Source organism: Brachyistius frenatus, unplaced genomic scaffold (genome assembly GCF_029030835.1).
Source record: "Brachyistius frenatus isolate BFR_SWC_R1_liver_20210118 unplaced genomic scaffold, ASM2903083v1 Contig_23, whole genome shotgun sequence".
NCBI lineage: Eukaryota > Metazoa > Chordata > Actinopteri > Embiotocidae > Brachyistius > Brachyistius frenatus.
The window spans coordinates 1,178,998-1,206,417 of NW_027210622.1; the positions used below are offsets into that span (position 1 = coordinate 1,178,998).

At 39.2% G+C, this 27,420-nt stretch overlaps 1 protein-coding gene across 1 annotated transcript in view; it reads left to right on the forward strand.

Annotated features, from left to right (window-relative positions):
• Positions 1–27,420, forward strand: part of usp43a (ubiquitin specific peptidase 43a) — a 99,477-nt gene that overhangs the window by 37,641 nt on the left and 34,416 nt on the right. The window contains exons 4-6 of the mRNA XM_069697225.1: positions 11,930–12,022; positions 17,141–17,276; positions 20,563–20,707. Of these exons, the coding sequence (XP_069553326.1) occupies positions 11,930–12,022; positions 17,141–17,276; positions 20,563–20,707 (374 nt within the window). The remainder of the gene's footprint in view (positions 1–11,929; positions 12,023–17,140; positions 17,277–20,562; positions 20,708–27,420) is intronic.

Genomic DNA, 27,420 nt, shown 5'->3' on the forward strand with positions numbered 1-27,420 from the left:
AGATCACAACTGAGCAAAAACACGCATGCATGAATAAGTAGATAGCACCCTGAAACCAAGTGAATCTTGTGCTCGTCCAAGATGTTAACTACATATTTAGATCATTCTTTACTCTGAAACTGAAAGATGAATCTAGTAAAAACCGCTCTGTGTGAAAAGTGATCATGTTGCTCAAAGTCTGCCACCCTGAGGAGCAGTCCTGTCATGGTTGGTCCAACGTACCCGCTGCAGATTAGTGTGAACCAGTCAATGAAAAGGTCAAGCTCTGACACATGTACAGTATTGACCACGGCACTGTGGGGTTAACCAGCCATTCATTCATGGGATTATCCCTCTCCTTCACTGGCAGATGATGGATTAAACGCCAAGTGTTGGACTGTATCCCTGTGGAGGCTCATCTCCCATGATGCTCTACGACTGACTGACAAATTAAAAACTGAACTCGCACTGAATCTATTCAATGAGTCATTTGTAGAGGAGAGAAGTGAAGCTCATCTTCAGTCACTTCTTCTGTCTCATATTCTGTTTTCTTTATTGTGTCACACACACACACACACACACACACACACACACACACACACACACACACACACACACACACACACACACACACACACACACACACACACACACACACACAAAGTCTTTAAGTGACATTATCAGAGTAGTGGCCAATTCATTAGCTGATTAGAGTAACGATGCATTTTCACATTTTTACATCACAAGTCCCTTGTGTACATCCTACACACACACACACACACACACACACACACACACACACACACACACACACACACACACACACACACACACACACACACACACACACACACACACACACACACACACACACACACAGAGAGAGAGAGAGAGGGACATACATTATCATGAACAAAACGCCCTGTACCATCCTTGTTCTTTCTACCGACTCACGCACACACAACCCTTCCCATACGACATATCCCCTCTCCTTCTTTTTACCCTTTGTGAAGAATTCCAGCTATATTTAGAGGGGCATCTCTTTGTGGTTCTCCTTTTTAGCTGTGAGTGCAAGCAAGGGATGCTTTCTCCTTGGATAAGAGTCACTGTAATTAGCTCTGTGTGCCACATATACACATTCACAGAGACACAAACCCTTCCAAGCACTGCTGAGTGGAGCACAATGAACTGTATGTGCTATACACACATGCATTTATAAAGCACGTGCACATACACAGACATTTGTGGTGTATATTTTCACACACATAAGCAATTGGTGTAATTATCTAACATGCCACAATATCCAGGCACATTTTTTTTCTTTGTCATAGCAAAAAGGCAGTTATTACTTGTGAGGCTCATCGGGATACTGGAGAGGCTTGATAATGGACCAGTGATGGACCACAGGTCAATGTTAAGCTCTTTTCCCATCAAAGCTATGGTTTTATAGATCACATTACAGCTTAATAGAAGGATGTGTGCAGGGTAAGCACTGGTGTCCTGATGTCCGACAGCATAAGGCCATGGTGTAATAAAGCTGTGCTAATGTATGGTAATGGTATTAACAATGAACATACAGGCACAAGGGTTCAGTGATATTTTTAAAGAGTTCTCTATTGATTTTGTATATGTTCAATATTTGAACATCATGCCACATCCCTAGTTTGATGTGACTGCTCATTTCTCCAAATCTCTGGGTGCAGATTGCATGACACTTAGAGCCACAGTAGCCACATTAAGGACTGGAAGTCTTCTTTAATAACTTCATGAATATATCAAGCATTTCCTCTGTCTTCACATCATCACTTAACATTCTGTGATTCATTTCTTACAGCCTTGATTTTCTATATTCTATTTTACACTAAAATCCCTTATTGCCACTTTCTCACTCTAAGCAATGAAGCACTGTCTACTCTACTAAAAAGCATAACAAACCACTGAGAGTGTTGATTTGTTTCTTAACTGAGAGGCAACATTCTCCCTGGTGACTCATCTTAGTTAAGTAAGTAATATACAAAGATGCCAGAATGGTTGGGAATTTGTTTTCTAATCTGGGTTTCTTCAGGCCTCTAACAGTGTTTGCTTCATATGTATCTGTATTCTCATCTCATTAGATGGCCTCAGTCTGAGCTGGTTTCAGTCTGGTGAGTCTAGAGATGTATTCCTTCATACACTCTTGTTTCCACTCTTCCTCTTCTCCTCCTCCTCTTTACTTTATGTAATCACCAGGGACCTGGAGTCACTTTGCCTCTTCATACAGACTAAAAAAAGAGGCATCACCCTCTCACAATCTCGTCTTATTATTTTTTTCTCTTTTTCTGCCTGCATTTTTGCCTATTTTCTCTATCTGTGCCTCTCTGGCCTCCCCTTCTCTTTCCCTCAATATCAGTTCGTTGATCTCTCCGTCTTCCCGCTTCTTCCTTCCTGATTCTTTTTATATCCTGCAGAGATGCTCCTCAGAGGAATTCGGTGTAGTTGTCTGATCTGAATAAATGTTTGAGATTAGAGCCAGGACTGTTTTGTGGTTTGGGCAGCCTATGTGGGACTCGGTGCTCAAGTTGTTCCGTTATGCCGCGGCGTTTAAATGAGTCTTTGTCACAGCCTCTCTCACTCCGTCTGTCACTCTCAGTTTGTGGCATTTATTTTTAATGGCCTGGGAGACGAGCGGAAAGCTCCAGCCCCAATCTCCGTCTTGACAAACAAGATAGTTGAGGAAGATTTCTTTTTTCCTATCGCAGTGGCTTTTATTTAGATGCAGATTTGAAGTGAAAACGTTGAGGATATTATACAGCTTGTATAATAAATGTTATGCAATGCTTCAGATCCTGTGATTTTTAGGATAACAGATCTATTGAAACAAAGTAAACAAAAAAAAACGTGCAAGGAAACAAATCACATTGAGGGTGTTTTCACACTTTGTCCCCTTCAGCCCTCAAAATAAAAAAAAAATATGCGCATATATGAGCACTCCAACCGAACTCGGAGTCCTCTGATGACTCCCGAAGACCCCGACCACTTCATTAGGAGTGCTCGGGCCCTAATTAGGGCGTAATGTTGCGTATGTTCTGACAATGTTATGAAAAACATTTTAGGAATGTTTGCACAAAATATTTTTAGAATGTTCTTAGAGATTGTTAGTCTAACTTGAAGGAGGAACATTATGGAAAGACCAACAACGTACATTTCTAGCTGATACCATACCTACGACATCATATTCCCAGAATGTTTTCAGAACCAAAAATTCTACCTGGGAGGGCTGATCGTTGTGTAGTGTGAACAGAAACAGGACTGAGGCCCCATCAGCGCTAAAGTGGACCAGAAAGAGAAGTAAGTCCTCTTTCAAATTAACTCACAATGTGAATGCAAAAAGAACCCCTGTTGTGATTGTCACACTTTTTGGTCCACTTTAAGGGGACTGAGTTCCATTCGTTCAAAAAGGACCATACGTGAAAACACCATCAGTCCCTGAAATTCAACAAACAGTCATAAACAAAAAATATTGAACAAAGCTAAAAGCCTTTCTAGATCTACTTATGCAACAAAGACAACTGTTTTGTGCTTTAATACCACACCCTATGAAGAGTCAGCACCTCATAAAGGAGTGTAAACTTCCTCTAATCTTCAAAGATATTCTGAGGGGCTCCACTTTTCCCCAAAGATAAACCCAGGTTGCACAGCTTAGGGGCTGCTGAAAATATGGCCAGACATTGACCTTCCTTACTTCTCATTTTGATGCTTTCACCACCCACAGTGCTTTCTTCAAGCCCAGCCCCACGCATCACTTTCCTTCCCGCTGATATCGCTCGGCTCCCTGTTGTACCAGACTTTGAAGTGGGTCCTATCCAGTTAGTGCAGGTCATTATCAAATGGAAGTAATTCTTTGATCTTTCTTTCATTTTTATTTTCCCTAAAGTAAAAGGAATAAGGGTCATGGGGTAATTTAGACTGTTGGCAAGTAGCCCTTAATTACAAACCGTAATTCGACTTTACCACTGGACCTAGATATGACCTCTCGGCTGCTTGTACAAAAACAAAGAAAATCTTCACTTTCTCTCACTGAGTTTAAAACACGATTTTCTCTCACAACTGCTATGGAAACTATATATATATAAAAAAAAGTTACCTTTACTGTCACTTGTTTCCCAGACACTGACAACATTTTTTTGACATTCCTCTGAAGCTTTGTCACTTTATTATTCTGTCTCAAACAATAGGATTTGGTTTTTCTGACCCTCTGTTTTTGTATTTTGTCATGTGACATAATCCAGTTTTACTACATATTGATGGAATAATTAAGGATATCTCATTTTCTCTCCACACTTCTCCAAAACTAGTATGTAAGAATTCATTTGAACAGAGGTTTGAATGAAAACTCACGACTTCGAATTCAGTTGCAGGTTTTCTTCCACAGAGAACTGACCTTCCTCTTACTCTAGGAACATTATAATATTGTGAGGAAAGATGCTTCTGATTTTGACAAAGGCTTCAACTGAAATTGTTAATTGTTGTTGTTATATCATTATGCTCTTGCCTGTGAGATCATATCACAAAAGTCTAGATGAGTCTCTGCACTCCTGTTTAGTAGACTCGTGATATTTCTTTAATGAACAGAATAATGCAATGGCATACTATGTGACCATATCATGTTCAGGTAATATGATATGACATATTAAATGGTGTGATTGTTCAAAATAGTTTCTCAAAACGTGGGAGAGATGACATGAAGGACATGATATTTATGAATGTCAGACTTTGTTTGTTTTACTAGAAGCAGTTTACTATTGAGTGCAATATCTATATGCAGTGTTAAATAAATCTAATGTACCTTCCCATTGCTTGTAAAGTGATTTAAGGGGGACAACCTATGGTCCATGTTAACCCTCCACAGCTGATATGCACTGGAAGACTCACCAGTTGGTCAGAGTGAGTGTGTATGTGGGTGTCTTCTGGCGACTGAATTTATTGAATGTTAATCCCCAGGAGCTGGAATGAAGTTTATATTCTTCAACTTTTTCTGTCTGAGAACTGAAGTTCAGGCCTCCGGATTTTTGGCTCCTTAAAGCACACCAGTACTTTTCCACCAGTAGTCACTCCTAAAATCACCTGTGACATGTACAGTACTCATGTGTGGAGATAATGGAGCTTCTGTGTGTGTGTGTGTGTGTGTGTGTGTGTGTGTGTGTGTGTGTGTGTGTGTGTGTGTGTGTGTGTGTGTGTGTGTGTGTGTGTGTGTGTGTGTGTGTGTATGTGAGAGTGCACTTATGCCCACAGCCCTGGCTGGCTGGAGATACCACAGTAGTATGGAGAAAAAGTTCCTACTCAAGTAAATGCTGCAGTTTCACCCTGATAGAAACACTGTGTGTGTGTGTGTGTGTGTGTGTGTGTGTGTGTGTGTGTGTGTGTGTGTGTGTGTGTGTGTGTGTGTGTGTGTGTGTGTGTGTGTGTGTGTGTGTGTGTGTGTGTGTGTGTGTGTGTGTACAGTATTTTACGCTAATTATGTTTGGAGTATGTTGCATGTTATTATGAACATAAATGAACACATCTTAAAAGTCTTTGCTGATGTTTTAAAAAAAAAAGTCCTACTTTCAAATGTGTCTTTAAAATAGTGCTTGTTTTTAATAAAACAAAACACAAGCAGTTCCCGTCTAAATACTGTGGATATGAATTAGACATTCCTTACATGCAGTATGTACATTCATATTAATGGTTTGGTCCATTTGAATGCTGTTTTTAATTCCAGCAGTACTGGCAGGAACACTGTCTTGTGCTCAGTCATGTAATCATGTGAAAATCGCTCCCTGACCCAACATCACGCACACCAAGATGTGATGAGGCTATTAAGTCAGAGCCAGTGCTTCAGTAACCTCGCTTTGTCTTTGAGCTACATTTTTCTTCCCTTTTTTTATTTGATTTTTACAGTTTATTAAAAAAAACAAAAAACATTCATGTTAAACCAAACAGTAATGCAGTCGTCTGTCCCCACCACTGACAGTTGGTAAGGTGCAGCCGTCTGTGCTCAGGTGTCTTCTGTTATTTATTACGTGGGCTGACAAGAATCCATTTATCACCCATTTAGTTCCTCAGTTAGTTTTCACCAGGAAGGAGGAAGCTCATGTGTATGAAGGTGACACTAAGTCAATTGTAATGCTGCCTCCAAATCTAAGCTGATAATACTTTTGAAGGTGAAAGTGAGAGTTTGTATGAGACTTAAGATGTGTGTGAGAGAGCTCCTATAGACCCTTTAGCTGAGTTAATTTCCCCTGACAGGTCTCTACTCAAACTCTCCGATAGAGAAAGACGAGCGCCCTCCAATCCAAAGCCGCTGACACATGACTGCCTGACTGACAGGCTGACAGACAGGCGGACAGAAGAAATTGAATTCACTGGGCTCGCTCTCATTCCGCCTCCACATGAGCAGTGATCTATAGAGATCTATGGTGTCTAACGCAACCCCAGTCTTACTTTGGTTGTGTTTAGGTGATGTGGTTCCTTCATGACCATTATTCTTCCAAGATTTACAGCAGTCTCATCAGTCACTTTCTTTAGTCGAAGGAAGAGTATCAATTCTGTCTCCTCAGCAAAATCTGTTGATGCTACGGCTGCATTTGTGGTTGAATATGGTGGTATTGATATGTTTACAATATATCTACAGTGACCACTCTTTCCTGCTCCAATTAATGTTAGTTGAGAAAGCAGTGTTACGCCACGCACATTTGGACCCGCTGTGCTTCTATCAGATATGACAGATGTGTTACCAATATGGCACATAGATTAAATAAAACAGTATCTCAGCCAGCACAGCTATGTCAGTTCATTGCACACACATAAACCCTTCATACAGGTAAAGTTACAGTTAAACTCATTTTAAATGAATGTGGCACATCCATGATCATAACAGCAGTGGCTGCAGTTATAGTCACAGCTACAGACAGTCAGCCTCAGTAATAGGGAGTGCAGAGGGAACTAGCCCATCTAGTTTTCTATCCAGCTGCAGTAATTGCTGCCGAGCTGCCTCATCTCAGGGTGCACCCACTGCTGCAGTGTGGTCTACAACATAATACCGATATCATAAATCAGCTCAGCTTTTTGCTATTGAATACAGAAGTTGTTACTGGGAAACACTTTTTATTTTGACGTTTTTCAAAAGTATTGCGAGGGAAACACCAAACTTCAAAAGTAGCTGTAACAAAAATATACCAACTGGACTGTTCAGTTTGGCACGAGGAAGTGAAACTAGATTCAGGGGTTATTATGTTATTGAGTTTCAACGACTGATCTGTTATTAGTTAGGTAAACTTGACCGGTGCCAAGCTAAAGTTCCCAGGTATGCTTTGCTATAGGTTAGGGTCGGATTAAATGGCCAAATTTTGTTTTAATCTTCTGACATTTAGTGTTTTGCATGATTCCTAATTTTAATCTTTTTTTCTCTCGACATAAACTTAAAACAAAACATGATTCAAATGTATTTTTCCATAATAAAATTATACACCTTCTCCAATTTGTTTTCACCAGTCTTTCATACCGGATATGATTTGAGATGGGAGCGAACATCTGCATTTCAGACCCACAACGTTCCCTTTACACGACATGCTTTTTACTCAGGAGATCAAACAGGTTTGTTGTGCTGCCACTACTTCAAACAGAGATGTTACAAATGCATGTGTTTGACAAGAAAAGCTAACACATGCAGAAAACACAAGGAAATGGCAACAGCTTACGTTACTATCATGGTGTTTGAGTGACAGCAGAGAATTTTTTTTTACATCGTGCAGAAACAAAAGTTCAAATTAATTCAGTATATATTTCAGTACCCATTACGGGCAGAAAAAAATTGATAAACAGGAAATGTTTCACTTAAAGAAACCTACATTTCACTTTCTCTCTGACGACGAAAAACAGCAAAAAAAACAAAATTGGAACAAATTAAATTACCGCTGTTACCAAACTTTTAGAAGCATTGTCTACCATATGGTATTTCCTCAAGCTGGGAATTTATGGAATCTAATACTTTGTCTAAATCTTTAGTTATCTTTGCTGAGATTTAGTTTAAGGTGAAATATACGCTCTTTGTAGATGATATCTCTGTGTACTTTATTTTTGATTGGTCAGAATATAAATTATACTCGTGGTACAAAAGCAGTTCTTCACCCCATCAAATCTCACATTTGGCTATATTTATAGACTTCCATTTCTTTATGTTAGTGTCCACTTTAACACAGACTTGTCTCGGGAAAATACCAAGACAAATATACCAGCAATATTTCGGTGGAAGCAAATCATTTTCAAACTTCTATTTAGCAAACCCTACAACTCCTGACAGTCAGCTAAAACCCATATATACAAGGCACTAAATCTCATGACTTTTAGTTCGTTCCTATTCCAATATTCTGACATATTTTGTGCTGCATATGTTGCATCTGCCACATCACTGAGTGTACATCACCCCATGTATTGTGCTGCGAAGATTCTCAATTTAGAATAGCAGTATTAAAAAGTGCTGGAATCAGGCAACGTGATACTGCATAATGTTTTGAGATGCTGCTCGTGGAGTGTTATTTATTTAGCTGCGAGCAGGACAGAGGAATGCTGAGCAGCTCAACTTTTCTTATGATAAACAAGAGAAGCGGCTGCTGTGCTGTGCATGCGTGTTTGTGGCTGTATTGGGGTGTAGCTCCAGGTATCTAGTTTAAAGTAAAGATTGGTGGTCCTTTGATTTGACACCACAATGTTGTAGAGACGCAGTACACCCCTTGCTCTCTGTCTATCACAGACATATACACACACAGATAGACAAACACACACACACACACACACACACACACAAAGATATATACATATACAAATCAGCAGGTATACTTATCTCACATTCTCCACCAGACTTGTGCAGAGTTTTGGGATTGTGCACAGTTTGTGTATGTGTGTTTTGGCTATGTGTGTGTGTGTGTGCGCGCGCGTGTGTGAATACAGCCTGTCGCTGCTTTACTGAGTACAAACTAGCATCATTAGCGAGCCTGCGTCTGGCTGCTACACTGGGCTGAACACTGACAGCACGGAAATGTGAAGTTTAAAAATTGTTGTATTATTTCCAGCACATTTGTTCATTTGACAAGATTGTATCTCCACAAACGTGGATACTGCTCAACTGACAGAAATCATAGGACACAGGAGCAACTGGCAACACACGCAATGTGGCTGTTTGGACACCATAAAAGCTGTCAGTGATGAGAAAGCATCATTGCAACAATTGATGAATCGAACAAACATTAACATCAACATATTTCATTGCATGACAGCAGGCACATTAAATACTCACATTCAACTGTTTGTCAAGTTGTTCCTAAGAAATTCTTTAAATGGCATTTCTTTACATCAATGTATAACTTCATATTGGCAAAAACTTCAAAATGAATACACAAAAGGGAACACAGCCACTGAATTACATTAAATGATCTCAAATGAATAATAAGATTACATTCCTACACTATGAGAGGATTATGTGGCACTAGAACAAACTGAATGTGTTGTTTTCCCTCTGACCGCCATGTGAGAAGGCTGGATTGCAGTTAAGTTTAGGCAAAGACAACAGGTTATTTAAGGCTAGGTTTTGGTCATGGTTTGTGAAGGTAAAAGTAACACTTGGAAACATCTTTACATATCAGGAAACTTACTGTGGATATGGAGGCAGAGCTGATTTTCTTTTTGGATTTGTTTATCTATTGCCGTACTGTTTTAATGCCAGATTGCTGCTTATTTCAGTCCCACAGTCCTTTGAGGGATTACTGGAAGACATGTTGACAACTTCCTGAACCTTTCTCAGTGCAGGATACACAGACATTTGGTCTGGAAATAACATTTTCTTTTTGATTAATCTGTCGAATATTTTCTTGATTAATCTTAGGTTTGGTCTTTAAATTGCCTAAAAAAGGATGATTGTCAACTAGTTTTACCCAAAGCCCAAGGTGCAGCCTACAATGTATTGTTTTGTCCCGACTATAAACTAAACTATATTTAGTTTATTATCATGGATGACTAAAGGAACCAGGAATTATTCACAGTTACGAAGCTGGAAACACAGAATTTTAGCATTCATTCATTAAAAAAATTACTCGTAGAATTAATTGATTAGGCCTATAAAAATAGTTGGCATTTAATTTTATGCCAGTCAACTAAACAATTAATCAACTACTTGTTGCAGCACTAATAGACATTACTTCTCATTATGAACCACAGGTTAGAGCTGTAGAACAATTTAAGCTAAGATAAGCTAACTTGCTGCCAGCTTTCAATCGCTGTCAATTGTGATGACATATACCCTATGTATGGCATCAAGTAACTTATCAAAGACAAACCTATCAAAAAAATGAAAACTTATATACATAAATGTGATAACAAGTGACAGTATGTGACAAAAAGTGACAATATGACAGAAACTGAATGGGCCATTTTATTTTAAGGGTGTAGTTTGATTCTTTGGTTTAACTCTGGGCCCATCGTTCAATATGGGTGGGCTGGGTTTATGATCTACACAGCAACCAGCCCCAGATGTTACACCAGATGTTTTTTGTTGTTGTTGTTTTTAAAGCATTTCACAACTTTTTCAGTCTTTTGCTGATCCTGTCTCAACTTTTTGGAAATGTGTTTCTGGCATAAAATTCTAAATTTGTATTTTCCCCAAAAACATGTCTCTGTTTCAACATTTGATATGTTGTCTTTGTTCTATTTTCAATTAAATATGGGTTTAGATGATTTTGAAATCATCGTATTCTGTTTTGTTTACATTTTACAGTGTCACAACTTTTTGGGAAAAGGGGTTGTATATCGTGAAATGTAAAACTAATATTTTAAGAGTGTTTTCCTCTAAATCAGGATGAGGTAATTCTCTGCCTTTGAAAACTATGTTTGGATCTTGCTGATAGAGGCCCACGGGTTGGGCTTCTATCTCTGTCCGCCACTCTGATCACCTCCACATCTGTCTGCTCAAAAACCTTGACGGGATGTGTTCATGTCTTTTTCTTTGTCAGCTTTGCTTTCTAGTTTTTGTCAACTCCAATGTCCTACTGACATCCTTCTGTTCTTTTTTACCCATCCTCCCACTCCTCTGTCTGTTTGCTTTCAACTTTTGTTCCCTCTGCTTTTTCTAGTTCCTGTATACTGCCCTTCATTTTAGTCCAAAGTCAGCTTTTTTCCCCACTCCAACCCCTTTTCTTTGCCACTTTCTTTGCTTTCAAATATCTCCCTCACCTTTCATCTTCAGCACTCCTTTCTTTTCCGTTCCCACATTTTTATTCATTCCAACTCAGTCTACTTTACATCAAGTCTTTTTAAAATATACTTTGGCACAATGGTACAATGAAATGCGAACTGCTTAACTCTAAATACTCCATGTTTTTGTGCTAAAATTCCAAGCAGCATCCCCTTGCTGTTGCTTTGCTGCCCTTTTCTTAACAGCAGACCAGAGTCCAGATGGCCTGTTTCAGCACTTAGTCATCAATGTACACAAAGAATATTAACGTTTAACCCCCATTGAGATTTTAACTGCATGCAGAACATAAAACGGTCAATTTCTGCCTCATGTTTACCCCATACTTGATGGAAAATGTGAGGATTTATGGATAAATGTGAGGAGTTAGCATATAGTGACGGCAATATCTGTCGAACCATCAGTCCAATAGTGTGTATGAAGTTATGTAAATGAAGAGGTTCATTTTCGAATGGCTTTTGTCTTTGAACTATTTAAAGTATGTGAGCATTTTGACTTCGAAGGGCTGATTTGAAAATGGATCACAACTGAGTGAAGGTGGATAAAATTGGAAAAAGGATATTATGGGGGCTTAAAATATTTAATATTTCTATTAAAAACAGAACATATTGTAAGCTAAGGTCATACATAGCACAATAAAATAGTTAAATTAAATTATTGGTCTTTCTTTCTGTCTCTTTGTCTCTCCAGGTCCTCTCTGACGTGCCCTCATTGCCTTAAGCAGAGCAACACCTTTGACCCCTTTTTATGTATCTCTCTGCCTATTCCCCTACGACAAACCAGGTGAAGTATGACACACAAGACAAATGGTACAATGAAAAGCTTATTTATTATGGTGGCTAACACTTTTATTGCTGTTGTTTTAATCAGATTCAGTTTTATGATGAGCTGGGAAATGTTTTTCTCCCTTGCAACACTGTATGGGAATTACCAGTTATACTGAATGACACATTGCTTGCTTTGAACTTCATGAGTCACATTTTATCAAGTTATAAAGTTACTTTTCACTTTTACACTTCATAACTTTTATCAAGTATCAAGTTAATAAGCATCTTTGAGTATCCTGAAAAACTGCTATACAAATAAAATGTATTATTATTATTATAAATGTCTTAAGTAAACATATTACTCTAGTGTTTAGTGTTTGTTTTGCCTGAATAAATGTGTAAACTATGTGTTAGAATGTCGAATTTGCTATCATACTCTGGTTTAGCAGAAAAATATCCAACACATACCCGAAACTGTTTAGCTAAGCAAAACCTTTTCTTAGCTGCTTGACAGTTGAAACTGTGGATATTTGAGGTTGTCACCAGATATTAATGATACTGTACAGACATAATCATACAGACAGCTATAGCCTCAGTGAAAAAGTAGAAAAAGCCATCAGTCTGAACAGATTGAATAGAACACAATTGAGGAGGAATTATGATAAATGCGAATACACAAACACAAATGTCCACACATTTGCACAAACATGCTTCGTACACCCAAGACCTCTTGGCCATGTTCATGTCAAAGTGATAAATGTTGGCCATCAAAAGTGCTAGACCAAACACTTTCTGTGTTGTCTCCATTTTGAACTGTACCAGAAGCTGCATGTCAGCAATGTCCTGCTGTAAGACGGTACGACTTTGACATATGAAGAGAGGGACAGACTGAGCACAAGAGAGGGAGATGTCATTTTTATCTTGACAGTAAAGATATAGGCAGAGAGAGAGACAATGTCCACATGCACAACAAATTGGAGGCAGTAGAGCAGGGGTCTCCAACCTTTTTTCCTCTGAGAGCTACTTTGACAAAAGGAATGTGTCTGAGACCTACTCATGTTTAGTAACATTTATTCACATAGCTGAGCTCCACCCAAACCAGCTGAATAAGCTTCCTTTATGTTTACAATAAAAAAAATTAATACTCACACAGCACAGTTTGTATCACAACAGCTTAAATTCAAAAATATGTGCATGCTTTTTTCTGTATGCATTTCTTTGTTTTCAACTGAAGGAGGGGAAGGGGTATTTTTATGTATCTACAATTACACAGATGTTCCCTAAATGCATACTGCAGTGCACGCAACTAGTGTGCGGCTAAACTGGTTTGAAAAGTGTCAAATAAAGCGTTCTAATGAGATTAACTAGGAATATCTACCGTTTCCTCTTCCTTTGGGACCCCCTGGCCCTCCTGAAAGAAACGCATGTCTAAGTCAAAACCTAGTATATGGCTGGACCCTGTGTGAAAATGAAGGGCTTTTAATTTGAAAAGTGGCAGCTTTCAGCCAAAGTGCAGTGTAGCTTTGATCTCTCACTCACTCAGTAACGACACTCGCTTTATAGCTCTGGCCCCGCTGTTGCGGTCCAGCCAAAAACATTGTATTTGTGTTATTTATCTGACACATGCCTCACATAAGACTGAAAAGAACAAAGCCAGCCTGCCTTAATGTTTGATCTAAATCTTAATCAAAACTTGACATTTTTAGTGTAAAGGTTGCTTCTTGAAGGTTCTTGTTGTTGTTTCCCAATGTAATAGGGATTTTGAAAACAGTAACAGCCAAAAAGTGGAAGTGGAGGAGAATGTCAGGTAAAATTGTTGGCCAATGGCAGGTTTATGTCAACAGTCATCTGGTAAGTCAGATTAGCCTGTTTTGTCTTTTTTTTCTGGCAGGTCAAATTTCACCTTTATCCTTCTTATTAGTGGATGGAGGCATGTGACCTTAAGTGATTGCCATCAAAGCTCCATCCACCTCCAACCTCTTTGGTTTTCAAAATTAGTTGAATGTGGACTATCTTGGTTTCAAAGGCACACTGTGAGACTTCAAATTGTAGATGTTGTCCCATATTATCCCCTTTTTCTCTGCCCATATTTCCAGTCATGCAATAGACATTTAAAAAGACAAAACATATATAAATAAAAACAACAACAACATCCGTTGCAACCACATTCAGTTTGTCAATTTGTTTATATTCAGGGCTCAATAAATCTTCCTATCTTCAAACATGCAGACACTGTTGCTCTGCATCCTCTCTGCCTCCTCTGCATGGCTTCCACCGAGCAAACGCCAAACTCTGTTTTGCAGGTTGAATTCTCTGACAGTCTGTGGTCTGTTCCTGTGGTTGCCAGAGCTCAGCACAGAGGGAAATTCATTCAGGTTCAGTCAGTGTGGACTCACTGCTGGCCCCACACTGACCTGACGCACACGCACGCGGACACACACACACACACACACACACACACACACACACACACACACACACACACACACACACACACACACACACACACACACACACACACACACACACACACACACACACACACACACACACACACACACACACACACACACACACACACACACACACACACACACACACACACACAGTGGCCTCAATGCACTGTCCTGCTGCAGCAGTATCCCAGCTGAATGCCTGATAAGTGTGAGGGCCCCAGAGAGAGAGCAGGGTTTGGCTGCCAGCATGGCATCAAGGCCTGCGTGCTGCAGATAATGCTGGTATGGCAGAGAGAGAAAAGGAGGATGGCAGTATCTCTTAGTGTTTTCTGCTGACCATCTAACCTTGCCCAGTCTTAGCATCATTCCTACGAAACTTATTTTGAAATATTACATTTTCTGAACATTTATTCAGTGACATGATTTAGGCTTCACTAGACCTTTGTGTGACTTTGTAAGGGTGGGAACTTTAGACATAAAAGTACAATAGGTCAAACAGACTGCCCAAACTTGTATGCAGCCTGTACTTTGATTCTCCCTTAGTGGACATTTAAGAGTTAAATTACATAAGACAAATATTTGATTTTCAAACAATTTTTTACAAAGGTCTGTTTGCATAATCATGTAGCACAGGATGTTAAATTCTTGTCAGAGGTCTGGTGAGGTCATGTTACCTTACCCTTCTTAATCAAATATTTAGTAAAGTTGTATGCACTTAAACAATAGCAACAGTGTGACGGAGTGTAATATAAGATCCATCTTAACTTCTATTACTAGACCGAGTGCATTTCAATGAGCATTTGTAGACATTATCATCATGGATTTGATGCCTGTTTGATTGACTGGCTTGTTGTGCAGCCAGGGTTTTGCTATAGGTGGGTGGGCGTAGTGTCATTTGTTTAAGTCAGTTCCAATGCTAGATTCCGCCCGGTTCATCCAAATATGGTCACTTCTTGCCCAAAACACCTAGACAATGACAGCAAAAATGTCGAACTCAAGGCTTCAAGATGGCAGTTCACAAACCAATGGGTGACATCACTGTTGATTGCCACTTGGGTGTATGTTTAGTATTAAACTATGATTATGTTTAGATGCCTCGAGTCAACCACCATCTGAACTAACAGCCGACATTACCACGCACTGACAGTCATTTTTAAACACCATACATGTTTGCTTGGAGGAATTACCTATTTCAAGCAAGTATTTCAATTACATAGTGGTTCATTCTCACGGTATGCTTCTCATCAAATGGTTTCCTGTAGAAAACAGAGTGCTCAGGAATTCATAAACACGCAGACACGTTTCTATTGTTGTCATAGCTAATTAGTTTGGTTTTTAAATAGCATTTTGATGTTTTGGAGTTGAAAAGTTCTGTGCACTTGTGGAGGTTCATGTGGGAGGTTGCTAATAGAGACAGTCAGGCTCTAAACCAAAAGCGATCTCCATTAGGAGGCTGCAAAAAGTCTGCTTTGTCGGAGGACATCTCTAGTTCCTGTTCCGCTCGAGTGTCATCCCACATTTGGCATCCCGTTTAATTTCACATATTCGTGTCTCATCTTGGGATAATGTAAACAAAACAACTGTTCAGCTTCTCCGCCGTCTGCCCTATCAACCTCCACACTGGTAACACATTACTCACTTGAATAATGCATGATAGGAAACAAGAATTGGAAGTGTCAGTGATTACACCGTCTTCATACCAAATGAGAAGACTTGACCTTACTTTGTCTCCTCGCTTCGTGGACGGTTCACACCAGACATTAAAATGCGTCTCGTGTTTTCCACGATACTCCCAGGTTTTTTTTTTTTCCCACCTACCACTTATCTTTTCTGTTCTCTCATCTTCTGATCAAACTGACCTCACGTCAAATTATCTATTTATTATATCTTCCTGCTATTGCCCTATGATTTCTAATTTTGTCTCACCCAACTTTTTCATCCCGGTATCTTCCACAAGAGGTGTTCAGATTGCTGTGAAATATACATGTCCCAGGATTCACCAGCTGCTTTTTCTCCACGTGTCCAGTCACGCACTAATCTAAAGAAACACAAGGGAGAAAAGTCAACATCTGAAAATAGTTTTATCACTTGAGATATTAAATCTGATGCAAAACATTGGAAGGTTTATGGTCATTATATGAAATTTTGTACAATAGTCTCATCAGTGGGAAGCCTTTCCCTGAACTTATTAGACATTAAACAGTTCAACAGTGCATTTCAAAGTCCCATTTTATTGCATATTTTGTTTTTCTGTTGAGCAGCTAAAGCACATCAAGACTTAGCAAAGCTCAAACACATCTCTTAAACAAAAATGATTTTTGTTGCCCCTGGCATCCCTGATTTCCATACATTTGCGTAAATCTCTTTTGGGTTTTGGTTGATATGTATGTGTGTTGCTAGGCAGTTTGTGTGTAATACTTAATATTTCTGTGTGTGTCTGCATACAAATATATAAATAACTCAACATGCCAAAGCTGATTTAGAATATAAAGTAGTGTGAACATGCAAAATCAAAATTGCAAAAAAAGTTAACACTTTGTTCTAGCATGTCATCTGTCTTCTCCTTCTTCCTACCCTTCTGTATCTGACACACATAAACACACTCACTCACTCACTCACTCACTCACTCACTCACTCACTCACTCCCTCCCCTCTTCCTCCTTCTGTTTGCCCCACAGACCAATGTGTGTGACGCTGGTGTTCAGCACGAAGGGTCAGAGGTATCTGCGGGTGGGGCTGGCTGTACCTCTGTTTGGTTCCCTGTCCTGCCTGAGAGCGATGGTCGCAGCAGAGGGCAACATCTCCCCGAACCAGGTACACAGACACAGACGCATATTAAAGTTACCTTTTTGTGTTTGTTTTGCTTCTTGATGACTGACAAATAATACCACTGAAACATGTAGGTAGTCCAAGCTCAAACATACAGATTGCGTTATTTAAAGTACATCCAAAGTTACTGTTGTTTCAGTTGATTAGACATCAGATCTGGATAAAACTGTGGAGTTATGCTTGGGAATTACATAATGTAGTGTTTTACATAATTTAGTTTGAGTGTTTTTGACTTGGTAAGTGTTGGTGGGAACCCAGACATCTATAACCCTGCTATTTTGAAGAGCATTTTCTTGGGCAAGCCATTAATAAAGAAAACAAAATATTTTCTAAATATCATTTTTACCATCAATACTGATATATCATGACATCATCAGGCCTGGGACACACTACCTGCGTGGCGTGTGTCCCAACTTTCATGCACTGCTCAGCTGCGGCTTGGTTGCGTGCGTGTTTCCACACTGGCTGCGTGTCAGCTGCGGTGCTGCTCCTGCAGGTCCCACCACTGAATCAATGAGTTTCGCTTTGGTCCGTATAGTATTTTTGAGGTTCGACAAATGATGAGTTGTAACCAAAAAGCAGTGACGTAATTTTTGTTTACCCTCATAGGCACACAGACACACACGGGCACTCACACCTGGGTCCTGGGTCCATAGCAACAAGAGAGCATTAACCAATCAAATGTACCATGAAATGAAAAATACTTTCTCCATGGTTCTTAGGTTCGTTGTTCCACTATCTGGTATATCCAAGTATTCCTGAATGTGAAGATGCATTTTTTTCCACAACTTAATGCGACATCAAATGTTTTCTGAAATACACTTTCCTGTATAGTAACTTGGCACCTATGGGAGAATGTTGTAGAACAAGAATTATACTGATACGCAATACAGAAATAAAGAGAAGAAAAAAAAAAAACGTACCCAACTTATATCTCAGTTTTTTAGTCAACAGTATCAGGCTGTAATAATGTTCCTTTGGAGGGGGGGTTAAGATGAGTGATGGTCTTTATCATCTTTTTAGATCTAATTGCTATATTTTCCTTAACTCCTTCCACCCTGCAGGTGCTTTTACTCAGGAGTGTATCTGTTTTTGTCATTTCTGAAGGTTGCCAAGTGTGGCACATTCACTAAAGAGAACATCCAGGATGCTAAGGATTTTATTTACTCTCTTGTATACAGTTTAGATTTTATGGAAGTAAAAATATCAGTTTTTCAAATATCTCTCCGGTGTGGTAATAAGGATATGTAGACTTTCAGTGTTTTGAGATTCTCCAAGTGTCTCTTATCCACGATGTAAGTTTTTTTCAAGTGGACATTTTAGTAAAAGACAAGTGAACACTTGAAGTCATGGGGACGCAGAATCAGCACTTAATGATCAAACTGGCTACACCAAAACATGAATGCAAACATCACACAAGATGAACGATGACAGATGATAGTGAGGTGAACATTTTTTTTAACCATTGTGATGGTCCCACTGCTTTACAGGTTGATAAAATAAAAAGACAAATGGGTTTCTGTTCTGAGGGGAGCCAACAGGGAGTGTTCAGACACACAAACCTACAGTATACTGTACACACACACACACATATAGTAATAGTAATAGTCATTCATCACATCAGAAAGCTGTGAAACAAACAGCTTGTTTGGTGCATTTTATCTTTGACCCTTTCTTTGTACACCCTATATTTTTTAATTGACTATGATAAAAGCACATGTGTACGTTAACCGAATACTGGCCTGGCTGATTATTGAATGTTTTGTATAATTGGACTCTCATGCTCTCTTTTGGCTCTTTCTCAGTTACAGCTTGTAGTCTGGCTCAGTGTCCCACCCACACTCATCAAATTGGTTATACATCATGAGTATCAACACTGTACTTTGTATTTGTCAGAGAGACGTGGGAAAGAGGAACACAGAGAGATATGCAGAGCTAAGAAAAGTGTCCTTTTTTTCAAATGTTCCTAAAGTTGCCATAAATTTCACATGTTTCACTAATGGTAATGAAATTTGTTGGTTAACATTATTAAGTGTTAAATTAGATTGTTATTCAACACCAGCCGTGCCAATCTCATCTACTGCGTTCTCATTAAGAAAAGCTATGGAAATCAGATTTGCACTGGTCTTTAACAGCGGTGGAAAAGTTGCATTTGCCAAATTGAAATTTAGCCCTCATCCTTGGTTCTTTCTCTTGTACAACTGAAAAGTTACCAAAGTAATATTCTCAATTTTATTTAAACAAATGTCTATTAAGTTATTGTCTATCGCTGAATGAGGTAACAGTGGTGATTGAGCCTGTGGGCCGCTGATGAAAGCCCTTGCATTTGCAGTATTACAAACTGAATGAGCTCGGTGTCTGTGGTGACATTCCTGAGAAAAACCAAAGCAGCGCAGTTTATGATGCATTTTCTATCACTTTCCATCGCTGTTTCAGCATCTGTCCATGGATTGTTGTTGTCGTTGTCCTCCACAGCGCCAAAATTACAATTTTCTGATAGAGCTGTGCCAGCGGTAGCCTAGATTCTGCTCACTCTGTCGCACTGAAAATGATGTTGTCACCGTATGTCGCATTGTGAGTGACGCTAGTAGTCCAATATGAGCCAGCAGAGTGTCCGAACTGAGACGCATCTGTAGAAATCTGATTGCAAATTACATTTTGTGTGTTTTTTGCTGTTTTAGACTTTCAAAAATCCATCCACATATCTGGATATGACAAAAATCGGATTTGGCTGTCAGTCTGAATAACAGTTGCAATTACTGCATATGGCCGTCGGTGCTCCCAAAAACAACAAAACAGATCTTTGAGATTGTAACTTTAAACACAAAACAAGAAATACACATCTGACGGAAACAACATTTACACATTCTAAAAAGATACTTGCTTTTAGTATCATTCCGTTTGCAGATGTTTATGTCTTGAATTGTTGTCTGTCGCTGTTTCAGTTGCAAAGTTGTGGTTGTAATTTTGGGCTCTTTAATTTTTTTTAGGGGGGGGGGGGTTTCCATAGTGCTTTATATGATATATCCACTATATTTATTTCCTTCCTGAATTTGCCTGAAAATTGTATTTTTGGTTTATTTCTGTCGGTCACATCTATTCACATTAAGTTATTCCAGAGGGCCAGTCTTGGTGCTCAGTGTTTGCTCAGTTCAATTAAACTGTTTGTTGCCTCCTGTGGGTTTGCAGGAAATAGAAAATCGGCTTTGCGAGGATTGCGTGAAGCACATTTGTAGAAAAAAATGTTCACAATGTGTGTCTCTCTCTGCAGGTCATCCTATCAGAGTTGTACTCGACAGGTTTCCAGCGCTCTTTCTCAGATGACGACGACCTGACTAAAATTGCTGATAGTGATGTCGTCTACGCCTTCCAAGCTCCTCCCCTCTCCAGTCGTGGGGGCTCTGCATCGCACTCAGGTAACCATGACAACAGGATGTCCATTTAAAACTTCCCACACACATTTGGCAATTTTTCCCACTCCCTTATTTCCAATTTTCTCTTTTCAACCTCCCTCTGTCCCCTTGATTAACTTCTATCCTCAGTGATTCACATTTACACTTGTATCTGTTTTTCACTTTCATTGAGCCCTTAAATTTAATTAACCACTGTGGGTGAGGGGAGGGCCGCTATCAGCAGTGGGTTTTGTATTCCTTCTGTTTCTGTGTGCACCCAAACAAATTAAATTAAATGTCATATCTGAATGGATATGACATTTAATTTAAGAGGTCACTTCAAAATGAAGAGTGTTTTGAGTCACGAACCTAGATGAACTTCCAAAAACTGAATTAATGTACCTGGAACGCTTAGAAATCGTCAGATTTTGGCAAATAAGAAAAATGTCTGTCTTGTCTCTGAAGTTAACACTATAAGTCAGTTCTCAGGTTCTTGCTCTTCCATTCTCTCTCATTTTATCTATGAGGTAGTACAAGACAGAAGCACTCTGTCAACTTACACTCATAAAACAGAGAGACAAGTATGCAGTTGAGTCAGTCTTGCATCATCACCAGCCCTTTAAAACCCTTTTCATCCTTGCTAGACACTGCTGAGTGCAGTATTGACATGAGGATAAGGGACATTTTCTGCTTTGTAAAGTAAAGTGTTCATTTTGTGCCAAACAGGTTGGCATTGTGTTAAAAATGCTTTCCTTGCGGGTGGCCTTTGTATAAAACATTACCCTAAAGTAACTGTACCTGATGGGTCAAGTCTGACTTTAACTTACACTATGCCAATGTGGTGACTTAAATGTCTGAATATTGACGTGCACTATGAGAGGAAAACTAGTGTCTGCTGCACAACTTCAGTTACAGACTGGTGGTTTGGAGTTAGAATTACATAATTGTATCCCAAGCAGGTGCTCTCTAACAAAATGTTATGATTCGTTGCATTGCGAGACGTGTAGGATCAATTAATGTGGAGTTTGAGGCATGCTGGGTTCTAAAAGTCAGGATAAACACACTCTGTCACTGTGAGTTTGTCTCTTATGAGTTCATCAAATTAATTTAATATAAAAGTGATATACTATTCCTTTAAATGTGAAAAGAAAGAAAATAATATGAATAAGCTGATTTTAATTTAATGCAAAATCTTCCTGTCACTACAGAAGGTGAGCATACTTGACATTTTTAGCCAAAGCAGCCTAAACGTGTAGCCTAAAAGAGGTTTCAGCTTTTAAATTGGAGTTTTTAGCTTAATCGGACTGTGTAAAACAAGTAGAATTCCGTGAGTAAATAACAAATGAATTATTACATCTCAGACAATATTTGTCAGAAAGGTTACAGGTGCGTTGACAACTTCAGTTGGGGTTGACAACATCCAGGTGAGCCACAGACTCTTTCACCCCGCAAAATACGTTTTATTTTTTATCACTGAGGCAGCCGATGTTCATACTTTTTTCTCTCAATACCATTACTTTCTTTGTGTCCTCTTCCAGTGCTTTAACCTCACTGATGAGGGAAACATGGCTGGATCTCTTTGACTGCACTTTCACTACATAGAGACCTACCGTATATTTGAAAGCCAAGCAGCCATTACTTTAACAGATTGGTGACAATGTCTGAAAGTGGCTTAAATGAGTCATATTACTACCGCTATTGTAAGGATAGCAATCTCTGTGGGTTGCCAGTGAGGCCATTTGTGGTTAGCTTTTGTCCACCGATCTACTGCTCAATGAGGCCTTTAAGGGGGATTTTGTTACATCTGAAGAAGAATGACATCAATAATGTATGTTAAAAGTGCCCATTAAAAATGAAGACTCTTCACTTTCTCACCAGGAGGCATTTCTATTGTCACTCCACATAGCGAGAACAAGGTCACAGTACCGGCAGAGGAAGCAGACTTACAGTATGCTTTCACTCACATGTGAGCCACATCTCACACGCATGTTTTCATCACTTCAGAGGACATTACATTGACCTGCAGTAATATCCTGGAGACTTACCCTAACCATAAACCAAGTATTCACCCAAAAATTCAATGATAACTTCATGGGATCTTGCTTTTTTCCTCAAAAGTGAGGCGAGTCCCTGCAGTGTGACTGTGGAAATAGATTTATGTTCCCACGACGACGAGCACTACAAGTACACACACACACACACACACACACACACACACACACACACACACACACACACACACACACACACACACACAGAGCCACTGTATAGTCAATCAAATACATAATGAATCTATCAGAATTACGCTGCAGACTCATAAATACATGGCCCTCAAGGGTAAGCCTTGCACAGAACACACACACACACACACACACACACACACACACACACACACACACACACACACACACACACACACACACACATGCCGGAGATGCACTTGTTACAACTCACACTTAAGTGTTCCCTGGCAAATGTTATTTCTATTCTTGTGAGCATCTGATGAAAATGATGAATGGTTATGCCTCAGAATAATTCATAAGATCGCAGCAGACCAGATTCCAGGATATCATAACTTAATTCAGGGGGATTTATGTGATGTCTTGGTGTGTAGAGCGTGGATTTACACACTCATTACTGCTGAGACCTGAGCATGGTATCATGGATATAAAAGATGACGTGTGGAAGGGTTTTCTGCATAATCTCTTCTCAGTGAAGAGGACAGTTGTGCATATTGGGAAAGAAAAACATGTGGGTGTTGGTGTTTTGGTTTGATTGTTTCCAGCCAAGGTTCCAGTGTATATAGACGTAATCTGTAATCACAGGCGATTAAACTCAACTGTGAGTTGTGGTTTATCAAAAGTCCAACTTTGAAGCACATTTAAATAGTGACCGAAACGTGTACGGTCATAGTTACCTCATTTTGTCAGTAAAATACAGTCCCTCTTCTCTAGACTTTCTATCTTCAGTGACGTTAAACGACACTGGCCCCATTCATGGGTGTGTGTGTGTGTGTGTGGGGGGGGGGTCGGATAAAGTGTCAAACTCACAGATGCATTCACTCAAACTCCTCCTGGATTATTCATCTTTCTCCGACTCTGTGTAAGAACATGTTCACACCAATACATCCCCTGCTGTTTTAAAACAAAGTTCTAATTTAGGCAGTGCTGAAAAGAAAACTTGTACTTTACTTGAGTATTTCCATTTCAGCCTACTTCTTCTTCCCACTACATCTCAGAGGAAAATACTTTGCTTTGTATTCCACTATGTCTGTTTTACAGTTTAATTACTTTTCAGATTTGGGGTAACAAGTTGTTAAAATACAACACATTGTTTAAGATTAATTCAGTGGTTTCTAACCTGTTTGTCCTCAGACATCTTACAAAAAGCAGTGTGTAGTTGAGGTCACATTTCAGATGTCTGAGTTGTTAACAGCTCCAATATTGATTTTTCCCTCTCAACCTCTCACATGGTTTTATTTCAATACATTTCTAGTGATCCAATATCTCACCAAAAATCAAAGACTGGAGAAAAAAAAAAATCTAAAAACTGAAAACATATTTGTGGTTTAGAACTTAGTTTTTTCTTCTTTCTGGATATAAAGTAGTTTAAACTTGCTCCACCTGCAGCAGTTACAAAAGTAACCTGCTGCTTACACACTGATGCTGATGATTAATAATCTAATGTCATGATAATATATGTCAGAGGGAGAAGACCAGCACTTTTACTTTAATATTTTAACTACATTGTGCTGCTAATATTTCTGTACCTTTATTAAATTTGTGAATTGGTACTTTTACTAAAGTATTGGATCTGAATACTTCTTTCCCCACTTATTTTAGGTTTAAACACACATGTGAAACAGCACAGTGGGGTACCAGCTGATCTTATTTTCTGGCTAGATAAAACCTCCAGAGTAGATAGAGAAGTTTATCTGTAAATGTATCTGAAAAAAACGTAACATGTTGTAGTATTTCATCTCTGCAGTAAAAAAAATATATATATATATATTTGTCTTGTATCATTGATATGGACAAATTAATAATGAATAGTCCTTTATTTAATAGCAGGACAAAAATAATGGAAAATGTAAATCACAACATGAAATAAAGTAATCATGTTTTCTATGCAGCAATGCTGAAGAGAGTTTATTATATGCAGGTAAGTCCTCTGTTGTCATAACAGGCTGTGTATTTTAGTGTGAGGGAGCTGGATTTCTTCAACTTTATCAGTAACTGTTTTGGGGAATATTAAACTAACACTGCTCCCAGGTACAGTAATGGGGTTTCTGCATTTAGAGGAAATGGCAGCAGTAGGTTTCTTGGTGGAAAACACAGAAAAATAAATTAAGTCCAAAGTGCCGCAACAGCATCATTTTTCACCCTCAACAATCCAAGCACTTTGCACATAAATAGAGCGATAAAGCTGCACAAAAAAATGACTCGTGCTGAATGGAAGCTCAGGGAACCTTTTGACTGCTAACTTTGTGTGATGTTCCCCATGAAATTAAAAAGTAAAGGCCGGGTCTCATGGGAAATGGAGAGCCCAACGAAGATTTGAGCAAAGTGAATTGTTGGAGTTGATTGGGAAGAGAGAGGTGAACTGGGGAAGGCTGAAAGAGAGAGAAAGAGTGGATGCTGATTATACTGTATGTTGAAAGAGAAACAATTCCCTGGCGAAGGTGTTAGAAAAGGGGTCAGATATTCATTCACAAACACAGCGTCTAAACTCGGAGATATATGCAATAACCATAACATATCTCAAGGTCTCTCTTTCAATCTTTTCTTCTCATTAACACACTTACTGTACAGTGTGGCTCCACAAACAGCAGGTTTTTGAGTGTTCAGGTCCTGTCGCAAGAAGGGGGGAATCGAAGGTAAACCACCGCGTCACATCGACCCACACAGGGCTGTGTACAGGTGGAGAGTCAGGGATTTTAACAGTACGCTGAGGTGTTTAGCTTCACTGTCACATCCTTCAATCTGCCACTAGGGACGTTTTTACGTCTCTGTGAATGAACACACACACAATCACTCTTCTCATATTCATCCGTTTTTACAGTCAGGCAATATCAATGCTGATTATTTGTACTCAAGTGATTCTCATCAGGACAGTAGCAGGATAATCTATTTGATAAAAAGTGAAGGAATTACTGTACTACATGTTTTGGCTACTTTTGCCCATATTAGATAACAGAGTGCTTTGTGACAAGGAAATTAAATCAAAAAGTCATTAAATGAATAAATTCAGCTTAAAAAATGCAATTGGTACATAATTACACTTGTAGTTTTTCCCTAATTTACTCTCTAATTTTAATTACTGGAAGTCTAGAAGTATTTTTTGAGCTTCTACATTACAAAAACACTGCTGTCCTACTGCAAAATATGGTGATCATTGGGTACATTGTAGCAGAAAATGTAACTCCAGCGAGCATTGGAATATAAAATCCTGCGTGAAAATTTGTTTTAAACAGATTTTTGTTGGCTCAGTGATAATTTGTGAACAGCATAAGAAATGAACTATAAGAGGAGGCTTCTTCTTGTGTGTGGATAAGTTGTCATGTAGCAAAAATTAGCATATCATTTTCCGTATGTGCTAATGAACACGTACATAGTAGGACTCACACTAAGACAAAAACATTACATGCAAATTAAACCCTGCAAAGTACACGTCCCATGCAGTTCCATTAAGGCAGTTTAACCGCCTAAAGCAAACTAAGTGCACAAAAGCAAAATATTCCAGGAACATTCACAGGGGAAATCTTAGCCCTCCAGCCCACCATCATTTAAAATAACCTGAGGAGAAAGAAGGCAGAAAGAAATTTGATGTGTCTACAGTCGGTGCTCTGATCACCACGACTGCCTCTGGAACGTGCGCTCAACTCACCGGGGAAATAACAGCCACACTCAGCTCAGCTGCCTTATTAAGAACAACACAAACGGTGCATAAATGCCTGTTTAAAAGCTTCCTCTGCCCACGTTCACCAACTATACACTGTGACCACAACACAACTTAATTACGTTAAGTGAACCAGTCAGCAAGGCAGAGGACACTGGATGAAGTTGTTAAGAAATATTCTATTTTTATTTTGCACATCTTGCATAACAGATTTCTATCATTTTGTTCTCAGCTCTTTGTTTAATGAATCCAAATCTTTCATAGTACAATATGTCTTTGACATCTGCTCACAGTACAGCATTTTTACAGTTTTGTCTTACATCTCATTCACAAGCCGTTTGGTTTTAGCATGGTATTTCTTTGGACAAATATTTGAGACATGATGTAACAAAAGGAAAAAAATTCTTCAGGCAATTTGAGTGATTGCAGTTTTGTTGCTTTTTTGTGTTGTTTTCCCTTCGTGTGAGCATGCAGCACCAGTGGGTTGTGGCTGTTATTGATGCAATATTGTGCCTTCTTAACTGTACAATGTATTATAAATTTGGTGGCAGATGAACTGTACTGGAGATATGGTGGAAGAAGAAAGTATAAGAATAGGGCAGCGTCAGGTGTGTTCAGTTCCTCCTGTGCTGCCTGCCTAATCTGTCTTTTTGCTGTTGGCAGAAAGCTCAGGTGCTTTGCTGTCATCAGGCCCATTTTGTGGTCAGATGGCTGTTTGCTGCCAGGACCTCCGATTTGTCCAGGACTAAGCTCACCTGAGTATTCTTAGGCAGCTGTGTGGATTGCACTGACAGGGGGTCACTCATCTGGTCCTGAGTGTCATTTCTAGTTATTTATGA